Source organism: Triticum aestivum, chromosome 3D (genome assembly GCF_018294505.1).
Source record: "Triticum aestivum cultivar Chinese Spring chromosome 3D, IWGSC CS RefSeq v2.1, whole genome shotgun sequence".
In the NCBI taxonomy this organism is placed as follows: domain Eukaryota; kingdom Viridiplantae; phylum Streptophyta; class Magnoliopsida; order Poales; family Poaceae; genus Triticum; species Triticum aestivum.
The window spans coordinates 32592626-32613279 of NC_057802.1; the positions used below are offsets into that span (position 1 = coordinate 32592626).

The 20654-nt window shown below is 46.8% G+C and overlaps 1 protein-coding gene and 1 pseudogene across 2 annotated transcripts; both read left to right on the forward strand.

Moving 5' to 3' along the window:
- Positions 1-325: 325 nt before the first annotated feature.
- Positions 326-3634, forward strand: LOC123077140 (G-type lectin S-receptor-like serine/threonine-protein kinase At2g19130; annotated as a pseudogene).
- A 5855-nt stretch (positions 3635-9489) lies between these two features.
- On the forward strand, positions 9490-12164 carry LOC123077141 (G-type lectin S-receptor-like serine/threonine-protein kinase At2g19130). Of its 2 annotated transcripts, XM_044499356.1 has the most exons (2): positions 9490-11280; positions 11573-11828. In XM_044499356.1, the coding sequence occupies exons 1-2, from the start codon at positions 9559-9561 to the stop codon at positions 11618-11620; spliced, it is 1770 nt and encodes a 589-aa protein (XP_044355291.1). In that variant the 5' UTR covers positions 9490-9558; the 3' UTR covers positions 11621-11828. The 2 variants fall into 2 exon arrangements, with proteins under 2 accessions (XP_044355291.1, XP_044355290.1); XM_044499355.1 differs by having other exon boundaries at positions 9490-12164.
- Positions 12165-20654: the final 8490 nt, after the last annotated feature.

The following is a 20654-nucleotide window of genomic DNA, read 5'->3' on the forward strand; positions in this document are numbered from 1 at the left end:
CACTACATACGAGACTACAAACGAGATTGCGTGGAAGAAGGCAACATTGAAGTCAACTACATTTGCATCGATGACCAGCTTGCAGATATCCTGACCAAGTCTTTGGGACAATAGAAGTTCATAGAGATGCGAGGAAAGATCGGCGTTCAAGCTGTGAAGCGAGGACATCGTGTTTAGGGGGACGACTGTTGGAATTAACCACGTTGTCGTGTCCGGGATGGATACGTTCAGTCATCCGAGTAGGTTTTGGGTTAGCTAGCTTTGTACTAGTATAAATATAGTTGTATCCTATGCCTGTAATCAGATCAATCAAAGCAATAAAAAACACAGGACCGACACGGCCCTGTTGGCCATCAACTCGCCGTGTACTAGCGTAGAATCGATCCAGCTGCTTAAGGCGTTAGCTTCGAGCATACGCGTGCGTCTCGCCGGATTGTCTCTTGTGTGCCTGGTTAGCTACGGCTGCTGCCTGCGTACGCGTCTTCGCGGAAAGTACTCGTCGGAGGGACCAAAGCCAACAATGTCAGAATAGAATAGTCCTGCCATCTTCCACAGGTTGCGAAAGAGTCCCACGCCAATCCCAGTCATGGAGGTTGTGTTGAGTTGAAGATTTTTTTTGCAGACACTTGAGCAAAAGGCAATCACGCATTCTGTGCACAGAGATTAATCACTCGAGTCTTCCTTCACACTTGCGTTTGCACACCTCTAGTCCCCAGGCCGCAAGAGAGAGGGTCCTTCTCAGTGACAGTTAATACAAACAGTGAACAGGTTGAACAAGTCCAGGATATTTCCTTGCAGAGGTGGAAGAACAAGCACGTCCAGTTTGGCGTGTACTACACAGTTTGGTCTCATGCACATTAACGATCCAGCGACCAGCATGTGGTGACCGCGCGCTGGATCCTCACGTCCATATAGCTCGGCCAATGCAAGTGGGTGCGACGACCCGAGGTCGTCGTTGCCGTGGCCCGTGGCCGTGGGTTCCTACGGCTTCCTACTACGTCTTCAGTTCAACAATCATATATACATGGGTCCTCTTCTTCCTTTCTTAGAGCAGCAGACAATGTGCACTAGCCACTAGGCCACCTCTTCGTCTTTTCTGCATTTCGTCCATGGCCATGATTTCCCTCCACGTATTACTCGGCCTTCTCCTCCTCTTGCACGTCGCTCCTCCAAGCTCCTCTGACGATACTCTCGCGGCTGGTCAGGTGCTCACCGTCGGGGACAAGCTCGTCTCAGCAAACGGCAGGTTCGCGCTCGGCTTCTTCAACTGGTTCCAGGTCCAGCCACCGAGCAACATTGACATTAGTAAGTCCAACAGCACCACCTTCCTCGTCTCCAACTGGTACCTTGGCATATGGTTCAACAAGATACCAGTTTTCACCACCGTGTGGGTTGCAAACAGGGACATTGACCCCAAGCCCAACCTAACACAGCTCAAAATATCAAGCGATGGCAACCTTGTCATCATACACCAGGGTGGTGTACTCTGGTCCGCTCTTGCTGTAAACAAGAATAGGACACAAACCTGCAGCATAAACACCACCAGTGCAATCCTCATGGATAGTGCAAACCTAATCCTTACATCGTTATCTGGCCAAGTGCTGTGGGAAAGCTTCGACTACCCAACAGATGTTGTGCTCCCTGGCGCCAAATTTGGCTGGAACAAGCTCACCCGTTTGAACCGTCGGGCAATCTCGAGAAAGAGCACCGTTGATCCGGGGCTTGGCTCGTATAGCATCGAGCTAGAAACCAATGGCAAAGGGATAGTCCTCAAGCGCCGTAAACCCTCGGTAGTGTATCGGATTTATGCGCCTGAAAGTTCAGAGATATTGAAACTTTTACCAAGAATCCAAAAGATTCTACAATTGGACCCACGAACAAATGGTTTGATTGTCCCAAATTATACCAATAACCCAGAAGAGGAGTACTATATTTACACCTCGCCAGATGAATCATCCTCCTCATTTCTCTCGCTAGACATCTCTAGTCAGATCAAGCTTAATATCTGGTCACAAGCCAATCAATCTTGGCAAGCTGTATTTGCCGACCCTGTTGATGTCTGCACCCCAGCTGCAACCTGCGGACCTTTCACGGTATGCGACGCCAATGCGCTATCACCATGTGACTGCATGGAGAGTTTCTCTAAGAAGTCACCCTGGCACTGGGAGTTTGGTGATCGAACACATGGGTGCATCAGAAATACACCGCTATATTGCACCAGTGGCAAGAACACGACAACTTCGACAGACATGTTCCACCCAATTGCTAAAGTTACATTGCCCTACAACTCGCAAAGTGTAAACCTTGCTACCACTCGTAGTAAGTGTGAGGAATCTTGTCTCAGCTCATGCTCCTGCACGGCTTATTCCTATAGCAATAGCAATTGCTCTGTCTGGCATGGGAAACTGCTTGGTGTATGTCTCAGTGATGGCCTTGAAATTAGTTCTGAAGATGTTCTTTACCTGCGCCTTGCTGCCAAAGATATGCCAAGTTTGGGAAAAGACAAAAGAAAACCAAATGTTGGAGTTGTTACTGCTGCAAGCATTAGTTGTTTTGGGTTACTAATGCTCCTGATGTTGCTAGTGATTTGGAGAAAAAAACTTAGGTGGTCCAGTTCGCCATTTTACGGCAGTCAAGGCCCTAGTGGGATTATCGCATTTACATACACTGATTTAGCTCGTGCTACTAAAAACTTCTCTGAAAAGATAGGAACGGGTGGTTTTGGTTCTGTATACAAGGGAATGTTAAATGACTCAACTACTATTGCAGTGAAAAGGCTTGATGGTACCCGCCAGGGAGAGAAGCAATTCAGAGCCGAGGTGAGCTCAATTGGACTGATCCAACATATCAACCTGGTGAATTGATTGGTTTCTGCTGCCAAGGAGATAACAGGTTGCTTGTGTACGAACACATGTCAAATGGATCTCTTGATTGTCATATATTTAAAAGTGGTGACGTTGTCCTAAATTGGGAAACAAGGTACCAGATAGTCCTCGGAATTGCTAAAGGCTTGTCCTACTTGCATCAGAGTTGCCGCGAGTGCATCATACACTGTGATATTAAGCCAGAAAACATACTTCTCGATGCATCACTTTTCCCCAAAATTGCAGACTTCGGGATGGCAACATTTATTGGAAGGAATTTTAGCCGAGTCCTTACCACATTCAGAGGAACAATAGGTTATCTTGCCCCGGAGTGGCTTAGTGGAATTGCTATCACACCAAAAGTTGATGTTTACAGCTTTGGCATGGTATTGTTCGAGATCATATCAGGAAGGAGAAATTCTCCTCAAGAAAATAGTGGCACCAGTGATCTTGTTGAATATTTTCCTATCCAAGTCATCAGCAAGCTTCATGGGGAAGACATGCAGAGTTTGGTGGATCCACGGTTACAAGACATATTTGATTTGGAACAAGCTAAAAGGGTATGCAAAGTTGCATTATGGTGCATCCAAGATAATGAGTCTCAGCGGCCCACAATGAGTGAAGTGGTTCAGGTTCTTGAGGGTCTCACCGAGATTGATCTGCTTCCGATGCCAAGACTACTTGCAGCTATAACTGAACACCCTAATGGAACTGAAACTTCAGTGTAATAATCTAGAAATATATTTTGCGATCAATGTTACTAATATTTATGTCAGAAAATCTTTGTATTGTGTACTAGAATGAATAAAGGAAGGCAAGCTTGCAATTGTAAACCTATTTTATTTACCTTTCGCCCCTCAACGCAACAATTTAGTTGTTTGTGCTGTTGTAACGCGTCGACTTGTGCTTCACCATCCTTTATTCATTGTTGTCAAACATGTCCCTTGTTTTTTTTTTTGGCTTCTGATTTTATATGTGTTCTGCTTTTTTTTTGGTTTTTTCCTGTTTTCGGGGTTTTTTTTTTCTTCAGAACAGCATACAACAAGCACTAGTCACTAGGCCACCTCTTCCACTTTTCTCCATTTCGGTCAGAATTCTTCTTCTCCATGGACATGGTTCCCCTCCACATATTGGCCGGCCTTATCCTCCTCTTCCATATGGCTAACATGTTTAGGCGAGGGCCGTCCCTCAAACGTCAGGTTGGAGCCTAAGCTCATCGGATGTCATTTGACCACCAAACTTTGCAAGCGTTTATTGTTCATAATCATTTTCAAAAAGTTTTTAGATTTTTTTCAAAATGTTTTGCCATGTTATCTGGCAAGGGTGTAGCAGGGGTGCATCGAGCTACATTTTTATTTTATTTTTGGAGCAATTTATTTGGGCGTCTAGCAAACCCTTCGCAACTTTTTTTTCTTTTTTCTTTCTCGAAATAGGCTTTCGCCCCATTTTATAGATAAAGCAACAACCAAAGAGGTACACGTCCAAATGATACAAGGTGGTGAGGTAGCCCTCATACAAAACCGATCTTGAGATATCCGGCACACATAGACGCACGCGACTACGCTACCAGCAACAAGCACCAAACAAACTAAACACCTCCACGCACTCAAGTAGCACACTTAAACTCCACTACAACACCCCCAAGAGGGAAAACAACGCAAAGCGTCGCCAATGTCGAGTCCACATGGAACAAAGGTCTTCATCCGGAGCCCTGACACGGAGAGAAGAACCACAACGACGTCTTCAGGAAGAGCATGACACCCGCGGGTGTCGCCGTTGTCGGCGCCAAAGCACAGAGTTTTCACTCGGCAGCTCATCCATGCCACTACGAGGCCGCCAGGAGACACGCGGCGATGATAGACCCCCAGATCTAGATCAGGACGCCGGCTCACTGAGAGAGAGAGCACGTCTGAGCTACCGGCCGCATCACCTCCCGTTGCCCACACAACCTGGGAGGAGACCCACCACCACAGCAATGATGCCAGCCGAAGAGCTACCATGCGGACCTCCATCCGGGGCCGCCGCCCCAGCATCCATGTCGCAAGATACCGCCAGCAGCTCACGTCACACTGCATCCATCCACGGTAGGAAGAGCGATGCCACTCTATCTACTCCTAGCCCGGCATCAGTCCCCGAGTCTGGGTAGGCGCTTCCACGGTAGGAGGCACCCACACCTTCATTCCCAGCCAATACATGGTGGACTGGGGGACATGACTCCGAGACTGCTGATGGCCGCCGTCGAGCCAGTCCCGGGCCCATGGCCAGACGAGCTCACATGACGCCATGACCGTGGACACTGACGATGATCCGCGCACCGGCGTAACGGTATCACGACCACCACCATCGAGCACCGTACCTGCGAACGGCGCACAAGCACCACCTGCGAGCACATCCCAGGCCAAGCCCGACACCTCCTACCCGAAGTAGCAACTCCGATCCGCCTCAGACCCCGATCTAGCCTGCCTGAGCACGAACCCTAGAGCTGCTCCGTCCCCGTCGCGCGTGCGCCCGACGCCGCACCACCGGCGCCCGCCCAGCCCCGCGCACCCCCAACCCTATTCCCTCCCCCGCTGCCACCCCCGAGGCGTCGGGGAGGGCTCCAGATCTCCACGCTAGTGCGGAGGGCTGGGCGGGGCTCCCAAAATAAATAAGTGAAGACTTAAACTTTCATTCTTAGAACCATTATGTTCTTATTTTGTTTATTTCTTGCATTAATCAAACCACTAATACTTTAATTCATAGGATTGAAAACCTACACTTAATAATTGACGCAGACGGTGTGGAAGACCCTATAGTCATCGCAAGGTAACAAATACACTAGGGGTTCTCTAATACATACAGCTAACACCTTTCCTCCCGCTAGGGTTCCCCCGCCACCTGCGGTGCCCTAGCCCCCTCCTGCGGCAGTCGGCCGCGCCCTAGCCCCCTCCCGCCGCCGCCGGCCGCCCGGCGCGTGCGCCCCGGCCCGCCCCCTCTCCCCTCCTCCCCGTCCTTCCCCTACGTCGTCTCCCCGGGAGGCGGCCGGGGCGGCGCGCGCCCCTTCCCCCTCGTCCACCCCCTCCTTCCTCCCGCCCCCCGCCGCCGGCGATCGCCCTTGGATCTGGCCCGTGGTGTCGGCGGCGGCGGGTCTTCCTGTACCCGCACGTGCTCCTCCTGCCCGGGGCGGGGGCGGCGGCGGTGATGTTCGTCCGGTGGCGGTCTGGCATCCTGGTGGTGGCGGCCGGCGGCACTCGCAGTGGTGGTGCTTCCACTTGGCGGCGGGGCGGTCCGGTGGTGTTGGGTGGCCGTTGTCGCGACCCCGACTCAGATCTGGGCCCGTAGGGCCCCATCTAGGTCCTAGCGGCCCGGCTCCGACACGGCCTCGATGCCCACTGTGCAGTGAGGCAGGGGAGCGGCTTGGACAGGGGCGGCGGCGCTGACGGCGTGCCGGCTACAGCGCGAAGGCGACAACTTTACGGGCTTCGAAGGGACCGACCGGGCCTGGTATGTTCCTACTATTGCGTCCGGTCAGCTACCGTTGTCGACGGTGGAGGTGGGGCCCTCCCGTGTGCCGACGGTGCTGCTGCCCTAGTCCCGACTCCTCTTCCTCATTGTGCAGGCCATGCTTCACGGTGCCGTGGTGAGACAGCGTAGGAAGCTTCATGACCGTGTTGGCGCAGGGCGATGGTCGGTTTGGTGGCGAGCTCCGGAGTGCCTGAGGTGAAGGTTGGGATCAGGAGAAATCTCTGTTGGCTTGGCCGACACCGACGAGGTGGCTCCTGAGGGTGCCACCGGACCTTCCTGGAGGGCGTCGGGGCTACCCTCCCTCTCTCCTCGCCACGTACCGGGGGAAACCCTTGGCAGCAGCATCGTCATCGTCGCGTCCCTTCTTGGAGGTGTCGATTGGTACTGGCGCTTCGGAGTCTCGGAGCTTGGTGGGCGATCTCCGGTGGAAGCAGCGGTCGCGAGGCTTCTTCGTTTTTGTCGATCCGCAGTTGTCGGCATTTGTTTCTCTTGTATTTTCTCTTTCATTTCTTTTGGGCGTGACTGTGCTGCTTCCTCTCCAGCACCTATCGTTGGTTGTCTCGGTTGGTTGCTTTGTAATACAAAGCGGGGGAAACCCTTTTCGGTAACAGAGATGTCATAAACTCATAATGTCATAATACTATCGTCCATCATAAAATTTCACTCATCATCGGATAGCCGAGTCCTTGCCTACTTCTAAGGAGCTACTCCCTCCGTCCCAATATAAAAGCGTTTTGTACACTAGTAATTGAACACGTAGGAAATGAAACATGCAAAAACAGTAAATAATATAGGGGTTTACAAATCTCTTCAAGGTTATTTGTTAAGCCGACGAGATCCCATAATCCCTTCTAGTTATTGGTACTGCTTGATTTTTCCGAAGCAAGGGTGCCGCAGCGGGCGAGGCCAAGCCGGAGGAGCTCATTGGTCTTCTCAAGATCAGCAATGCTGCGCTTGTTCACGCGCAAGGTCTCCTCCAGTTTAGTGATGAGAGCGAGGGTATACCTTAAACATGAACCATGTCACTGGCATTTTTGTTAACATGAACGTCAAGATTCTACCTATCACTGTTTTTTCAGTTCTAGTGTTCTACCAAGACGTACGCGCTGTGTGTTTATATGCAGGTAAGCAGAGTCGCAGACCCTTTGCTGATCGTCTGAGTCTGAATTGCCCGACCTTATCTGAACTCCGAAGTAAGCCAACTTGCCGGAGACAAGACAATTGTGGTCTTGTGGACAAATACTTTGAGACTCCACCACCACGCGATCTATATCTATCTGTTAACTGCAATCTGGAAGGTTGTTTCCTTTTCTAGAAGGGTGATTTGTGCAGGCTGACCTAATAGTTTCAACAAAAAACGCCCACGAAAGAAGAATTGTCTGACTGGGCTGGCAGTTCTACTGTGATACATAGAATCCTCAAAAAAAAAAAAATATCTATGATGGCAGCAATTTTTTCTTTTTTTTATGAAAACCTATGATGGCAGTAATTGATGAGCAGTATGCACTTTCTGAGAGGGAGAGCATTCTCAAAGTCTTGCCTTACGAGTTTGTTTCAAAAAATCAATACTGTTTTGATATGTTTGTTTCAAAAAATACAGTTGCGGACTGGCAGAGCTGTTTTGATATGTTTGTGATTGTAATTGATAGTTTTTTATGGAATGACGGTAAGTTTCCCTATTGCTTTTTATTTTATTTTCAAAAAGTTATTTAGCTCTATTATATTTTGTCGTGAAAAATCAAATATATTATAAAAGTTTATCGGAAGTACAAAGCATCTCAAACATAATAAAAATTACATCGAGAGTCCGAGACCACCGAGCGAGCACTATTGCCGCCAGAACAAGCCGCCGACGCGCCGCTGTCGCCACTCCCTTACCGGAGCTGGCTTGACCTTGTCGCTGACAGCCAGGAAGTCTTTGTGAACGTGCGTATTTAGCCTGTCTTGAAGGAGTACCCTAAAGAGCCCCCTCTCAGGTAACTGTAACTGGGTGTAAGCTTGCTCAGAGAGAGGTAGATGAAATAAGCGAAAATCCTTTTTGGTGCCCGGGCTCAGATGAGCCTGGTGAACAGTAACACGATTCAAAATAGAAAAAAGTTTTAAAAATTCCATTTTTTTTGTGGTGCAAGATGTCTCTGTACGTGAACTACGTGCAAAATTTTGTGAAGTTTGGACATTCGAGGAGCTCGTGGCGAAAATGTCAAAATCAGATATGAATAGTGGGATTTTCAAAAGTTTCTCAGACATTCGAAATTTGTCTTTTTTTCCACAAGCTCCTCGAATGTCCAAACTTCATAAAATTTTGCATGGAATTCACGCACAGGAGCATCTTGCACCACAAAAAAAAACTGGAATTTTTTGAATTTTTATTCTATTTTAAATCACTGTACTGTTCATGCCCGGGCTCATCTGAGCCTGGGAGCCAAATCGCTGCTCTCATGAAATAAGTTCTTTCTCTGCACTGTAATCTGCTAAGATACCCTCTTTTTTTCAAAGGAAAATAGCTGAGGCCGCGTGTTCTCGGGACGCTGTGTGAACAGTTGTCATGTCAGAAATAGAATAGCCCTGCCATCTTCCACACGTTGCGAAAGAGTCCCACACCAATCTCTGTCATGGAGGCTGTGTTGAACTGTTGATTGAAGAATTTTTGCAGAAACTTGAGCAAAAGGCAATCGCATTCTGTGCACCGAGATCCTTTTCATTTTCAGTGACAGTTAATACAAACAGTGAAGAGGTGGAACAAGTCCAGGTTTTTTCCTGGCAGAGGTGGAAGAACAAGCACGTCCAGTTTGGCGTGTACTACCCAAGGTGTGGAAAGAAAAAAAAATCTATGTTGGCATGAATCAAATCGGTTTGACATATATAGGACCAGCTGACACAGTTTGGTCTCCTTCACATTAACGATCCAGCGACCAGCATGTGGTGACCGCGCTCTGGGCCATCACGTCCATGCGGCTCGCAACTGTGGCAGACCAATGCGAGTGGGTGCGACGACCCCAGGTCGTCGTTGCCGTCTCATCCCGGTCACCAGCGAGTTCCTACTGTTTCCTGCGTACTACGTGTTCAGTTCAACAACCATATATACATGGGTCCTCTTCCTCCTTTCTCAGAGTGGCAGACAACGTGCACTAGGCCATCTCTTCCTCTTCTCTCCAACTCATTCAATCATTCACAGCACTCTTCTTCTTCCATGGCCATGGTTCCCCTCCACATACTACTCGGCCTTCTCCTCCTCTTGCAAGCTACTCCTCCATGCTCCTCAGCAAGTGGCGATACTCTCGCGGCGGGCCAGGTGCTCACCGTCAGGGACAAGCTCGTCTCAGCAAACGGCAGGTTTGCGCTCGGCTTCTTCCAGTTTCCGCCACCAAGTAACACTACTGTTAGCAAGTCCAACACCACCACCTCCACCTCCCCAAGCTCCAACTGGTACCTTGTCATATGGTTTTACAAGATACCAGTTTTTACTACCGTGTGGGTCGCCAATAGGGACGACCCAATCGTCGACCCCAAACCCAACCTCACACAGCTCAAAATCTCAAGCGATGGCAACCTTGTCATCATACACGATGATGTTGTAATCTGGTCCACTCGCGTTGTAAACAACAATAGGACACAAACCAACAGCATAAACACCACCAGTGTAGTCCTCATGGACAGTGCAAACCTAGTCCTTACATCATCATCTGGACAACGGTTATGGGAAAGCTTCGACTACCCAACAGATGTTGTGCTCCCTGGCGCCAAATTTGGCTGGAACAAGGTCACCCGTTTGAACCGTCGGGCAATCTCGAGAAAGAGCACCGTTGATCCGGGGCTTGGCTCGTATAGCATCGAGCTAGAAACCAATGGCAAAGGGATAGTCCTCAAGCGCCGTAAACCCTCGGTAGTGTATCGGGTTTATGCGCCTGAAAGTTCAGAGATATTGAAACTTTTACCAAGAATCCAAAAGATTCTACAATTGGACCCACGAACAAATGGTTTGATTGTCCCAAATTATACCAATAACCCAGAAGAGGAGTACTATATTTACACCTCGCCAGATGAATCATCCTCCTCATTTCTCTCGCTAGACATCTCTGGTCAAATCAAGCTGAATATCTGGTCACAAGCCAATCAATCTTGGCAAGCTGTATTTGCCGACCCTGTTGATGTCTGCACCCCAGCTGCAACCTGCGGACCTTTCACGGTATGCGACGCCAATGCGCAACCACCATGTGATTGCATGGAGAACTTCTCTAAGAAGTCGCCACAACATTGGGCGTTTGGTGATCGAACACATGGGTGCATCAGAAATACACCGCTATATTGCACCAGTGGCAAGAACACGACAACTTCGACAGACATGTTCCACCCAATTGCTAAAGTTACATTGCCCTACAACTCGCAAAGTGTAAACCTTGCTACCACTCGTAGTAAGTGTGAGGAATCTTGTCTCAGCTCATGCTCCTGCACGGCTTATTCCTATAGCAATAGCAATTGCTCTGTCTGGCATGGGAAACTGCTTGCTGTAAGTCTCAGTGATGGCCTTGAAATTAGTTCTGAAGATATTCTTTACCTGCGCCTTGCCGCCAAAGATCTGCCAAGTTTGGGAAAAGACAAAAGAAAACCAAATGTTGGAGTTGTTACTGCTGCAAGCATTAGTAGTTTTGGGTTACTAATTCTCATGTTGTTGTTAGTGATTTGGAGGAAAAAACTTGGATGGTGTGGTTCGCCGTTATACGCCAATCAAGGCCCTAGTGGGTTAATCGCGTTTAGATACATTGATTTAGCTCATGCTACAAAAAACTTCTCTGAACATTTGGGAACAGGTGGTTTTGGTTCTGTATATAAAGGAGCACTAAGTGACTCGACTACTATAGCCGTAAAAAGGCTTGATGGTGCCCGCCAGGGGGAGAAGCAATTCAGAGCTGAGGTGAGCTCAATTGGACTGATTCAACATGTTAACCTAGTCAAATTGATTGGTTTCTGTTGCCAAGGTGATAACAGATTACTTGTGTATGAGCATATGTTTAATGGATCTCTTGATGGACATCTATTTAAGAGCAATGCCTTTGTCTTGAATTGGGACATTAGGTACCAAATAGTCCTAGGAATGGCTAGAGGACTATCCTACTTGCATCAGAGTTGTCGCGAGTGCATCATACACTGTGATATTAAGCCAGAGAACATACTGCTCAATGCATCATTTTCTCCTAAAATTGCAGACTTTGGGATGGCAGCTTTTGTGGGCAGGAACTTTAGTCGAGTCTTGACTACATTCAGAGGAACTGTGGGTTATCTTGCCCCAGAATGGCTTAGTGGAGTTGCTATCACACCCAAAGTTGATGTTTACAGCTTTGGCATGGTACTGTTTGAGATCATATCAGGAAAGAGAAATTTACCTGAAACATGTACTGGTAGCGGTGCCGGCGATCATGTTGAATATTTCCCTCTGCAAGTCATCAGCAAGCTTTGTGGGGGAGATATGCAAAGTTTGGTTGATCCACAACTACATGGTGACTTTGATTTAAAACAGGCTGAGAGGGTTTGCAAAGTGGCATTATGGTGCATCCAAGATAACGAGTCTGATCGACCGACGATGGGTGAAGTGGTTCGGGTTCTCGAGGGTCTCCAGGAGATCGACATGCTTCCCATGCCAAAGCTACTTGCAGCTATAACTGGACGCCCTAATGGAACTTCAGTGTAATGATCTAGAAATGTATCTGCAATCAATGTTGTACTAATATTTGTTTTAGTAAATCTTGAAGTTGCATTGTGTACTGAATTAATAAAGGCAAGCAAGCTTGCAATTACTAATAAGTTGTCTCTTAACTGATTTTTTTGCGTGGTGTCTCTTAACTGATATACATATATGTACATGGATCCATCAAACTAGCTGAATGTTCACTCATTCGATGAGTGGATCGATCAGAGCACCCGCAGGAGGAAGTCATTGGTGCAGTCATAGCGCACCGACTTGTGCTTCGCCATCCGGGTGCTGCCGCCGTCGTGGCCGTGATCTATCTCCGCGCCAGTGAGCACGGCGAAGAGCGCTCACCGGTGAGAACAACGAACTGCTGGCCACTTCGGCGCCTTGTCGTCTGCGAAGGACTACAGAACGCAGAACCTGCAGGAACCGAGGTTCACCACCATGCGGTGCTTCGGCGGCTTCGACCCCTCCACCATGCCGGGAAAAACAATATTTTCTTTTCAAAATTGCTTGTTCAACAAAACATGATTTTTTTATTTAAATGTGTGAACACTTCTAAACCGCATGAACATTTTTTTAATACATGAGCATTTTTTAATACGTGAACATCTTCTGATAAGTTTTTAGAAATGTACTGAGCACTTTTTTATTACATGAGCATCTTTTTTACAATGTGCCAATTTTTTTAATTTACATGAATATTTTTAAACTATTTTTTACTGCATGATTAAAAAATATGGAATGCTTTCTACAATTACATTTTTTAGTACATCAACATTTTTCAAGTTACATGATCATTTAATAAAATGGATCAAACACTTTTAATTAATATTAATGATTTTTTTAAATGTGTCAAGCACTTTCTTTAGTTATGATCATTTGTTAGAAGGTGAAACAAAATACTTGAACATATTTTCAAAACACAATTTTTTGTTAATATACTGTCAAGATTATCTAAATACACGATAAATAAATTTAACACACACGTCTGACGTTGTTTAAACACACATTGAACATTTCTGGAATACCCAATGAATAAATTTTTAAATACATGCCAGTTTTTGACAAAATTAGTGACATAAAAACTATTTGAAAACATAATAAAGCATTTCTAAATGTAGAGGGAACACGAAAAACAAAATATAACATAAATCAAAACAGAAAAAATATAACCATGTGTGCATGTGCTCCTTCGCATGTGGCTGGCAGGAGACACTAGTAGAAAACAGGGCTTAGGTCACAGGACAGTTTTCACATTAGTCCCAGTTCAGTCACGAACCGGGACCAATGTGAGCATTGGTCCCGGTTCGTGCGACCAGGGGCCTGCCGGGCCTCGTGGGGGCATTGGTCCCGGTTCGTCCGGACCCTTTGGTCCCGATTGGTGGGACAAACCGGGACCAATGGGCCACGCTCCTGGCCCACCACCCTTTAGTCCCGGTTCCTACCACAAACCAGGACTAAAGGCCTGGTCCTAGTTGCGGCCAGTGTTTAGTCCCACCTCGCCAACCGAAGGGCGCTCACATCAGTTTATAAGGCCGTCCCTCTCTGCCTTGTTGAGCTTCTCTTAAAGTGAAAATAGATGCCCTTATACAGGGAATTTGACCTAAATTCACAGTAAATTTCATAGAAATTTATTATGAATTTAGGTTGAATTTTCTCTATAAGCGCATCTATGTTCATTTTTTTATATTTATAAAATAAATAAACCTTAATAAAGTAAATAAACTAAATAAACCTTAATAAAATAAAATAAAATAAACTATAGTAACTACAATAAATAAACATTAATAAATTAAGTAAAAATAGCAGCAGTAAAATAAATAAAAATAGCAGTAGTAAAACAAATAAAAATAAAATAATTAAAGTAAAATACATAAGTAATTAGAAATAAAATAAATAAGTTTTTGTTGTAAGTAGAAACAAAACAAAACAAATAAAGCAAAAGAGAAAAAAAACAGAGGAAAAAATTATGCCACCTACTGGGCCACCACGGCCTGAATACGACTAGAAACCCATCCATGGGCCAGGATTCAGGCCCGCAGAAGGCCCAGTAGGCCCCACAGGCAAAGAGAACAGTTAGGCCCTAAAGCCTGCAGTTGAGAGGAGTTCGAGAGTGTGGGCGCAGCAGCGCTTATAAACCACTCTCGAGCTCTCTCAACTAGCGAGGTGGGACTAAACTTTTGACGCGGGGCAGCACAAGGCCTTTAGTCCCGGTTGGTGCCTCCAACCGGGACTAAAGGGGGCATTGGTCCCGGTTCGTGGCACCAACCGGGACCAAAGGCCTTTAGTCCCGGTTGGTGCCACCAACCGGGACCAATGAGTTCCCTATATATACCCCATCGCCACAGCAGAGCACTCCAGAGTGCTATGTTTTTTCTGGCCAGCGAGGGGAGGGCATTTGGGTGCTCTAGCTCACCTCCTATGCACATGAGGTGTTCGATGAAATGTCTGAGCCACACTAGTTAATCTTTGTCCTCTCGAAACTCGACCTTCGAGCTCCATTTTCCCTGAGATTTTTCTAGGTTTAGCGGTCTGTCACGTCCCGTCCCCGTCTTCACCGCCGTCGATCGCCCGCGCCGATCTCGTCGCCAGCACCACCGTGGTGAGCCTCTTGTTCTTATCTTCTTTCTGAAAGGAAAAAAAATTCTTACTTTAGATAGTTACTTGTCTAATTTTGTTACTTTTATTATTCCTTCTTATTACATAGTGCGATGGTTTTGGTATCCGCCCCCGTCGGCCCTCGTCCTGTCTATGATTCAGATGTGGTATATATTATCTTTTTATAACTATTTGGTTCATTTATTGTTTATGACAAATATACCGACCAACGTGACATAGATTTTATTTATCTAGGAGGTGGTTGAACCGGAAATTCTAACCGACCCTATTGTCGAGAGGTTAAATTTAGTTGAAGAAGAAAACAATTACTTGAAGGAAAAAATAAAAAAAATTGAGGAGGAGAAGATGATATTGGAGTTGCATGTTGCGGATGTCGTCGATGATCACAAGATCAAGATGGATGCACTGCGCTTGAAAATTAGAAAGATTAGAAAATATGCCATTCATACCGAGGCTTGGTATCATTATGCCGTTGGATCAATTGTTACCTTGGTTGCGATTATGATCGCATTTGTTTTCGCATTGAAATGTTTTACGTAGTTTCAATGTATGGTTTAATTAATTAGATGCTCTGGAGAGCTATATATATGTTGTTAGATGAGAACTATGTATGTACTTTGGTTCTAATGTGATGATGAACTTCTATCAATTTGGTCACTTAATTATCTATTCATGATGTTCTGTAATGGTTTTTGACACACTTAATTATATATAATGCACGCAGATGAACCGGCAATGGATGTACGGTGACAGACACACCTCCGAGTACATTAAGGGCGTGCATGATTTTCTCGAAGTGGCTGAGGCAAACAAGCAGAATGGTTTTATGTGTTGTCCATGCCCTATATGTGGGAATACGAAGTCTTACTCTGACCGGAAAATCCTTCACACCCATCTGCTTTACAAGGGTTTCATGCCACACTATAATGTTTGGACGAGGCATAGAGAAATAGGGGTTATGATGGAAGACGGCGAAGAAGAAGAGGACGATGACAACTATCTGCCCCCTGAATACGGTGATGCTGCAACGGGGGAAGCTGCTGAAGATCAAGAGGAACCAGACGATGTGTCCAATAATGCTGCAAGGGGGGAAGCTGCTGAAGATCAAGAGGAACCAGTGCCCGATGATGATGATCTCCGCCGGGTCATAGTCGATGCAAGGACGCAATGCGAAAGGCAAAAGGAGAAGCTGAAGTTCGATCGCATGTTAGAGCATCACAAAAAAGGGTTGTACCCCAATTGCGAAGATGGCAACACAAAGCTCGGTACCGTACTGGAATTGCTGCAGTGGAAGGCAGGGAATGCTGTGCCTGACAAAGGATTTGAGAAGCTATTGAAAATATTGAAGAAGAAGCTTCCAAAGGATAACGAATTGCCCGACGGTACATACGCAGCAAAGAAGGTCGTATGCCCTCTAGGATTGGAGGTGCAGAAGATACATGCATGCCCTAATGACTGCATCCTCTACCGCGGTGCGTACAAGGATCTGAACGCATGCCCGGTATGCGGTGCATGTTGGAAATATGCCCTAGAGGCAATAATAAATGGTTATTATTATATTTCTTTGTTCATGGTAATTGTCTATTATTCATGCTATAATTGTATTGTCCGGAAATCGTGATACATGTGTGAATACATAGACCACAACCTGTCCCTAGTGAGCCTCTAGTTGACTAGCTCGTTGATCAACAGATAGTCATGGTTTCCTGACTATGGACATTGGATGTCATTGATAACGGGATCACATCATTAGGAGAATGATGTGATGGACAAGACCCAACTTAAGCATAGCATAAAAGATCGTGTAGTTTCGTTTGCTAGAGCTTTTCCAATGTCAAGTACCTTTTCCTTAGACCATGAGATCGTGCAACTCCCGGATACCGTAGGAGTGCTTTGGGTGTGCCAAACGTCACAACGTAACTGGGTGACTATAAAGGTGCATTACGGGTGTCTCCGAAAGTGTCTGTTGGGTTGGCACGGATCGAGACTGGGATTTGTCACTCCGTGTGACGGAGAGGTATCTCTGGGCCCACTCGGTAATGCATCATCATAATGAGCTCAATGTGACTAAGGCGTTAGTCACGGGATCATGCATTGCGGTACGAGTAAAGAGACTTGCCGGTAACGAGATTTAACAAGGTATTGGGATACCGACGATCGAATCTCGGGCAAGTAACATACCGATTAACAAAGGGAATTGCATACGGATTGATTGAATCCTCGACACCGTGGTTCATCCGATGATATCATCGTGGAACATGTGGGAGCCAACATGGGTATCTAGATCCCGCTATTGGTTATTGACCGGAGAGGCGTCTCGGTCATGTCTGCATGTCTCCCGAACCCGTAGGGTCTACACACTTAAGGTCCGGTGACGCTAGGGTTGTAGAGATATATGTATGCGGAAACCCGAAAGTTGTTCGGAGTCCCGGATGAGATCCCGGACGTCACGAGAGGTTCCGGAATGGTCCGGAGGTAAAGATTTATATATGGGAAGTCTTATTTTGGTCGCCGGAAAAGTTTCGCGCTTTATCGGTATTGTACCGGGAGTGCCGAAAGGGGTCTGGGGGTCCACCAAGGGGGTCCACCAGCCCCGGGGGGCCACATGGGCTGTAAGGGGTGCGCCTTGGCCTATATGGGCCAAGGGCACCAGCCCCAAGAGGCCCATGCGCAAGAGATAAGAAAAAAAGGAGAGTCCTAAAGGGGGAAGGCACCTCCGAGGTGCCTTGGGGGGGAAGGACTCCCCCCTGGCCGCACCCTTCCTTGGAGGAAGGGGCAAGGCTGCGCCCCCCCTCTCCCTTGGCCCTATATATAGTGGGGGGGAGGGAGGGCAGCAACATCTAAGCCTTGGGCGCCTCCCTCCTCCCCTGCAACACCTCTCTCTCTCTCGCAGAAGCTCGGCGAAGCCCTGCTGGAGACCCGCTACATCCACCACCACGCCGTCGTGCTGTTGGATCTCCATCAACCTCTCCTTCCCCCTTGCTGGATCAAGAAGGAGGAGACGCCACTGCACCGTACGTGTGTTGAACGCGGAGGTGCCGTCCGTTCGGCACTCGGTCATCGGTGATTTGGATCACGGCGAGTACGACTCCGTCATCCACGTTCATTGGAACGCTTCCGCTCGCGATCTACAAGGGTATGTAGATCCACTCCTTTCCCCTCGTTGCTACTAGACTCCATAGATGCATCTTGGTGAGCGTAGGAAAATTTTAAATTATGCTACGATTCCCAACAGTGGCATCATGAGCCAGGCCTATGCGTAGTTACTATGCACGAGTAGAACACAAAGAAGTTGTGGGCGTTGATGTTGCCAATTCTTCTTGCCGCTACTAGTCGTTTCTTGTTTCGGCGGCATTGTAGGATGAAGCGGCCCGGACCGACCTTACACGTACGCTTACGTGAGACAGGTTCCACCGATTGACATGCACTAGTTGCATAAGGTGGCTAGCGGGTGTCTGTCTCTCCTACTTTAGTCGGAACGGATTCGATGAAAAGGGTCCTTATGAAGGGTAAATAGAAATTGGCAAATCACGTTGTGGTCATACGTAGGTAAGAAAACGTTCTTGTTAGAAACCTACAAACCACGTAAAACTTGCAACAACAATTAGAGGACGTCTAACTTGTTTTTGCAGCAAGTGATATATGTGATATGATATGGCCAGAAGATGTGATGAATGATATATGTGATGTATGAGATTGATCATATTCTTGTAATAGGAATCACGACTTGCATGTCGATGAGTATGACAACCGGCAGGAGCCATAGGAGTTGTCTTTATTATTTTGCATGATCTGCGTGTCATTGAATAACGCCATGTAATTTACTTTACTTTGTTGCTAAACGCGTTAGCCATACAAGTAGAAGTAATCATTGGCGTGACGACTTCATGAAGACACAATGATGGAGATCATGATGATGGAGATCATGGTGTCATGCCGGTGAAGAAGATGATCATGGTGCCCCGAAGATGGAGATCAAAGGAGCATGATGATATTGGCCATATCATGTCACTATATGATTGCATGTGATGTTTATCATGTTTTTGCATCTTATTTGCTTAGAACGACGGTAGTAAGTAAGATGATCCCTTATAATAATTTCAAGAAAGTGTTCACCCTAACTGTGCACCGTTGCGAAGGTTCGTTGTTTCGAAGCACCACGTGATGATCGGGTGTGATAGATCCTAACGTTCGAATACAACGGGTGTTGACGAGCCTAGCATGTACAGACATGGCCTCGGAACACACGCAATACACTTAGGTTGACTTGACGAGCCTAGCATGTACAGACATGGCCTCGGAACACGGAGGACCGAAAGGTCGAGCATTAGTCGTATAGAAGATACGATCAACATGGAGATGTTCACCGATCTTGACTAGTCCGTCTCACGTGATGATCGGACACGGCCTAGTTGAACTCGGATCATGTTTCACTTAGATGACGAGAGGGATGTCTATCTGAGTGGGAGTTCATTAAATAATTTGATTATATGAACTTAATTATCATGAACTTAGTCTAAAATCTTTACACTATGTATTGTAGATCAAATGGCCCACGTTGTCCTCAATTTTAACGCGTTCCTAGAGAAAACCAAGCTGAAAGATGATGGCAGCAACTATACGGACTGGGTCCGGAACCTGAGGATCATCCTCATAGCAGCCAAGAAAGATTATGTCTTAGAAGCACCGCTAGGTGAAGCACCAATCCCTGAGAACCAAGACGTTATGAATGCTTGGCAGCAGCGTGCTGATGATTACTCCCTCGTTCAGTGCGGCATGCTTTACAGCTTAGAACCGGGTCTCCAAAAGCGTTTTGAGAAACATGGAGCATATGAGATGTTCGAGGAGCTGAAACTGGTTTTTCAAGCTCATGCCCGGGTCGAGAGATATGATGTCTCCGACAAGTTCTTCAGCTGTAAAATGGAGGAGAACAGTTCTGTTAGTGAGCACATACTCAGAATGTCTGGGTTGCACAACCGCTTGTCTCAGCTGGGAGTTAATCTCCCGGATGACGCTGTTATTGACAGAATCCTCCAGTCGCTTCCACCAAGCTACAAGAGCTTTGTGATGAACTACAATATGCAGGGGATGGAAAAGACCATTCCCGAGGTATATTCAATGCTGAAATCAGCTGAGGTAGAGATCAGAAAAGAACATCAAGTGTTGATGGTGAATAAAACCACTAAGTTCAAGAAGGGCAAGGGTAAGAAGAACTTCAAGAAGGACGGCAAGGGAGTTGCCGCGCCCGGTAAGCCAGTTACCGGGAAGAAGTCAAAGAATGGACCCAAGCCCGAGACTGAGTGCTTTTATTGCAAGGGAAGTGGTCACTGGAAGCGGAACTGCCCCAAATATTTAGCGGACAAGAAGAAGGCCGGCAACACCCAAGGTATATGTGATATACAAGTAATTGATGTGTACCTTACCAGTACTCGTAGTAGCTCCTGGGTATTTGATACCGGTGCGTTTGCTCATATTTGTAACTCAAAACAGGAACTACGGAATAAACGGAGACTGGCAAAGGACGAGGTGACGATGCGCGTCGGAATGGTTCCAAGGTCGATGTGATCGCCGTCGGCACGCTACCTCTGCATCTACCCACGGGATTAGTTTTAAACCTCAATAATTGTTATTTAGTGCCAGCTTTGAGCATGAACATTGTATCTGGATCTCGTTTAATTCGAGATGGCTACTCATTTAAATCTGAAAATAATGGTTGTTCTATTTATTTGAGAGATATGTTTTATGGTCATGCCCCGCTGGTCAATGGTTTATTTTTGATAAATTTCGAACGTGATGTTACACATGTTCATAGTGTGAATACCAAAAGATGTAAAGTTGATAACGATAGTCCCACATACTTGTGGCACTGCCGCCTTGGTCACATTGGTGTCAAGCGCATGAAGAAGCTCCATGCAGATGGACTTTTGGAGTCTCTTGATTACGAATCATTTGACACGTGCGAACCATGCCTCATGGGT

Coding starts and splice junctions, on each gene's coding strand:
- LOC123077141 (XM_044499355.1), top strand. CDS start 9,559: ATGGCCATGGTTCCCCTCCACATACTACTCGGCCTTCTCCTCCTCTTG.